Source organism: Cibotium barometz, chromosome 7, assembly GCF_041138505.1.
Source record: "Cibotium barometz isolate CiBa-2024 chromosome 7, ASM4113850v1, whole genome shotgun sequence".
Classification (NCBI taxonomy): Eukaryota; Viridiplantae; Streptophyta; class Polypodiopsida; order Cyatheales; family Cibotiaceae; genus Cibotium; species Cibotium barometz.
In genome coordinates, this window is record NC_141052.1 from 57,108,348 (window position 1) to 57,112,999 (window position 4,652).

Sequence of the window (4,652 nt, forward strand, 5' to 3'; positions counted from 1 at the left end):
ACACCTCAAGACAATACGCCTCTGAATCAATGTTGAATGCATGAAAGAATGACGCTCTACTATGACCTTAACCTCCTTTATATAAGGATCTGATGGCAAGTTGTTTTCACGTCGGCCATCCACTTTCAAGTCATAAAACAATTTTTAAAATACCATAAAATATGTTCATATTGTGCCCACCTTGTGTCCCAACCATTGGGCCATGCCCTAGGCACCTTTGGGTGCCCACTGGGCTGTCAAAACTGCCCAAATTTCTGCCCCTAATCTTGCTTGCCGGGTCTTACCTGAGACAAGAGGAGCATAAGAGACTTCTCCACTATCAAAGGTACCAAATCCTGTGCAGATCCGCAAGGCAGGCAGCATCAGGCATCTGTTCAAATCCTAAACATAAACCATCATACTGAGTCTCTCTCACTTCTCGTAACATAAACAGCAGGCCAAGCCATTATGATGGCTGGAACTAACAGCCAGCATCAAGGCTGAAACTTGAAGGCCATCCCTAACCTTCAATTTGAAGGCCATAAACTAGGTTGACCTTCAAAATATATGTGTTGGTGGTAAGCCGGCTTGCATTATAGACCACCTCTATGGTTATTCCCTCCCCCACCCCTTGTATGAGATAGCCTTCTTCTCCTAAAGCGGCTAGCCGGAGGAGTAGTGCATCCTTCCGCACTTTTTTTGTTCTTTGATCCTCGCTCTCTATACGTGGAGGCAAGTTTGTATCTAGCCTTTTGAAGCTGTTTTTTTGTTAACTAATAGAAGGATCTTGTTTCCAAAAAAAAAAGAACAGAAATTCAGCCACATTACAAAGCAAGTGCAGCCAACTATTCCAGTCAATAGGCTTGCTCTGGCCTTCAGCCTCGCTTCAGAGTGCATAATGAGAAAATCTAGAGGCAGCCAGCAGGCTCTAGAGGGGAAGGAAAAGAGAGTCAACTTTGTGGAGATTGGCAAGGAGGCAATACTTGTTGGAATCTCATCGGGACCCAACAAGACCACGTCCCAAGTAAAGCAAAAGTGCAGCAGCACTGCCAGACTAACAAGAGTCAGTGTGCATATTTGTACCAACTTCTGTCTTCAGCAGTTTGGATCACTTTGCCGCAGATTCCACCATGACAGATACTGAGACTTACATCTTGGAGGAATCTTTAAGCCACATAAGGAGACCCTGTACCTAAGTAAATATGTGTTGAGCAGTTTGTGTGACATTCGTATACAAAAACCCTTGCACTAAACTTCTACCACTTCTCTTAGGGTAAAAAGCAGACTAAGCAAAGATGAAGGCTACCACTGACAAGCATACCCTAGGGGCTCATAGCTCTTAATTCTAAGAAATCAGGTTCACAGCAACGCAAGTGCCACGTAAAGGTAACTTCAGAGTGTACAATGTTGAAATCCAGAAGCAACCACAAGGTTGTACAAGGGACTCGAGTCAACTTGTGGCAAAAACTAGATTCATACTTCAACTCTAGACCGTTGCCTACAACTCTGGCATCAAGAGCAACAAGATCACAAATTGTTTTCCCAAGCTCTAAGCTGGCCTCAGCCCAAGTCAACAGAACGTGCCACATTTAACCATTGAGGTGCAGGACATGCCTACCATGCTCCACAAGTGTCCTTTTTTCTGGACGTTGTAATATAGTCATGAATCTTGGTGGCTAAATATGTCAAAGAAAAGCACATTGAATACTATAAACATGTTTTGATGGAATTGTCTGCACTAAACACACCCCGTCCAGCATACAGTAAGTATTTACTGCCATAAGAAAAACTCAATGCCCAGCTTCACACAGGGGACAGCCAGTTAGAACATCTAAGTGTTATTTGCATACAAACTGATTTCATTACATGGCCTCCAGAGACCCTTGTTTCCTTCAAATGTAATCCTTGAAATGCCTAGGTAATAAAATAAGCATATAATCATAAATGGGATTGAAAGACAGCCATACCAGTCAGAAGTCTGATACCTCTAACATTCCTCCACGTTATCACATACTGTACACAGGGTTCACCACCTGTTACAATGAGAGTCTGAAATTTTTCTAATGTATACATGTCTACCTAGGGATATTGACATCTTCAAAGGGATGTCCCTTGTCTCCTCTTTGCTTTTATGATTTCATGAAGGACGCCTCACCCCACAAGCTATCATTCCCTTTCATTATTGTGCTCCTTCCCAAAACTGAGCCCAAAATCTTGGTCGCAGCAGGGAAAGAAGGGGGGGCGTCATGCTTTGAATGTAAGAAGGCTACTGTATATCTCCTATCTAACCCAGAACACGGTAAACAGTAAAGTATAGAGAAAGGGAGAGCTGAGAAGCCCTTTAATATATGCATTTCCAACCTACCCCTTTTATATATGTATTATCCTGCTTCTCCAGGCCTTCCCCCAGCCATGGCTGTTTGCAATTCTGGAAAGTAAGGGCTGTCTCCTTTCTCCTTTTTACCATCAAGTACATCCTTATACTCTGACATTAGCTTGTCCCATTTTTCCCTACACTGCTTCCCATCTCTTTTGATTCCTTGGGTGCCGAGCATCTCAGCAAGCTCCCCCCACAAAGCAGCCCTTCTTGTCGACTTCACAAACTTGTCCTCCATCTCTCCTCTCAGCTTGATGAGCTGCAAGACCTCTATTCTCTTCCAATTCTTTGAGCGCCTTTTTGGTCCAGGATGCACGGCTGGACTGCAGATCAGAGGTGCAGAGATGGCTGCAAGGGGGGCTGCCGCTCCTGTTGTTGTGGGAGGCACCACAACTCTATCGCCCCCTCCGAGTTTCTGAGTGAGAATCTGCATAGCTTCTGTGAAGACACCGCGCTGAGCTCTCTCCTCTGCCCTCCATTTATCTTCCCTCTCCTGGCGCATCTGCTCCCGGAGCTGCTCCTTTTTCTCAATGGCATCCAGTAGCTCTTTGAAAAATCTCTGCTGCCTGGCTATGATGGACTCCAGTAAGGCCTGAACAGCATGCAAATCTGCTGCAGCCACAAACTTGGAGCCCTTCCTTTGCTTCCGCAGGTGTCCTCTCTCTTCTTCAGTTTCATCCTCATCATCAGCAATGGCATGGCCATCCACGGCTAGTGTTCTGAAGGGCTGGTGATGGTGGCCATCGGTGGCTAGGGTTCTGAAAGTCTTCTGGTGATGGCCATCCATGCCTAGGGTTCTGAAAGGCTGGTGGTGATGGCCATCCATGGCTAGGGCTTTCAGAGGCTGATGTTGGTGATGGCCATCCATGACTGGGTTTTTGAAAGGCTCTTCTTTCCCAGTGGCAGTGGCGATGTCCACCGATGGTGAATCGCCTATGGCATCCTGCCGTTCCCTCTCTCGCTTGAGGGGCCTGCCAGAGAGCAGTGGGTGAAGCTCGTCGTAGTATGGGTTGTCTTCCCTCTGCTTGACTCCATCGCGCACCTCCTTGTACCCCGCCATGAGCTTCTCCCACTTATCTCTACATTGCTGGGCATCGCGGCAAAAATGGCCCTTCTGCAGGGACTCCGCGATCTCATCCCATAGGTCACTTTTGCGCCCTGCTTTGGCAAATCGGGGGGCAAGCTCACTTCGGAGCCGGATTAGGGTTAGGGTTTCTAATCTGGTCCAGTTTTTGGACCTCTTCTTGTGCTCTCTGCTGTCTGGCTTTTTTTCATCATCAGGCTCCAGATCTACATCTAAAGGTGAGGCTTTCGCGATGGCGATGACGGGCTTGCTAGAATCGCAAGGAAAGGGAAAGGCGATGGCGGGAAAGCTTCCGGTGAAAGGAACCAAAGCTCGGCTGGTGGATTCGATGGGGGGAGGAGGAGGAGGGGTAGGGCTGGGAAAGGGAGCAGTAATTTGCTGCGATTCACTGCTCAGAAGGGGGGTAGGATCTTCTGCAGAGGAGGGTGGGTGAGAATGGGGGCCTTCATCTTCTTCTTCAAGAGGTGGTTGTGGTTGCCCATTATTATTATTACTCGCCATGGGCGAGCTAGGGTGAAAAATTTGAGCGGAAAATTTCAAAAATCTCCAGCTAGCAAGGGCATCATCGTGGGCATTTGGCAGGAGCTCTGCAAAAAGCACACGCACAGAAAAAAGGGCAGCAAGCAAGAAAGGGAAGGGCAAGAAGAGGGGGGGGGGGGGCAGGAGACAACAAAACTGCAAACGCTTGGAAACTGCCGGAGAGCTTTTGCCAGTAGATTTATTTTTACTCTGTTTGGGAAGAGAGATGCAGACCACCACAGCACTCCTGCACTAAGCTGTGTAGTGGGTAGCAAGCAGTACACACACACAAAAGCCAACCAAAATGGTGGGGAAAGTGGGCACTTCACTAACCTAGCCCACCCACATAGTAATATAAACCTACCGTTTGTTGGAGAGAGTGGGCTCCTCCCTTGCAAGTTGCAGCTTTATACTTTTCCTCTTGAGTCCTCTTTGAGTCCTCTCCTCCTCTTGGGGCAAGGCAAATTCCCACCTCGTGGGAGACCCACAAAGATTCAAAGAACAAAAAGCTTCAACTTTCAAGCCACGAGTTTGTTTTTTTTGGTTTTTAATGAAAGAGTGGGTATAGGATTTGGTGGATTCAAACCCACCACAGAGTTTAGGTGCCGCTATGGTAGATTCAAACCCACGACATTATAGAAACCATGGACGACCACTAGCAAGATACATCAAGCAACCTCACCCCCAAGTAGA

General features: G+C 47.1%; 1 protein-coding gene across 1 annotated transcript; it reads right to left on the bottom strand.

Annotated features, from left to right (window-relative positions):
• Positions 1-1,801: 1,801 nt before the first annotated feature.
• Positions 1,802-4,311, bottom strand: LOC147637235 (uncharacterized). The gene has a single exon (XM_086800846.1). It carries the CDS (start codon positions 3,939-3,941, stop codon positions 2,361-2,363), a length of 1,581 nt encoding a protein of 526 aa, XP_086656972.1. The 5' UTR covers positions 3,942-4,311; the 3' UTR covers positions 1,802-2,360.
• Positions 4,312-4,652: the final 341 nt, after the last annotated feature.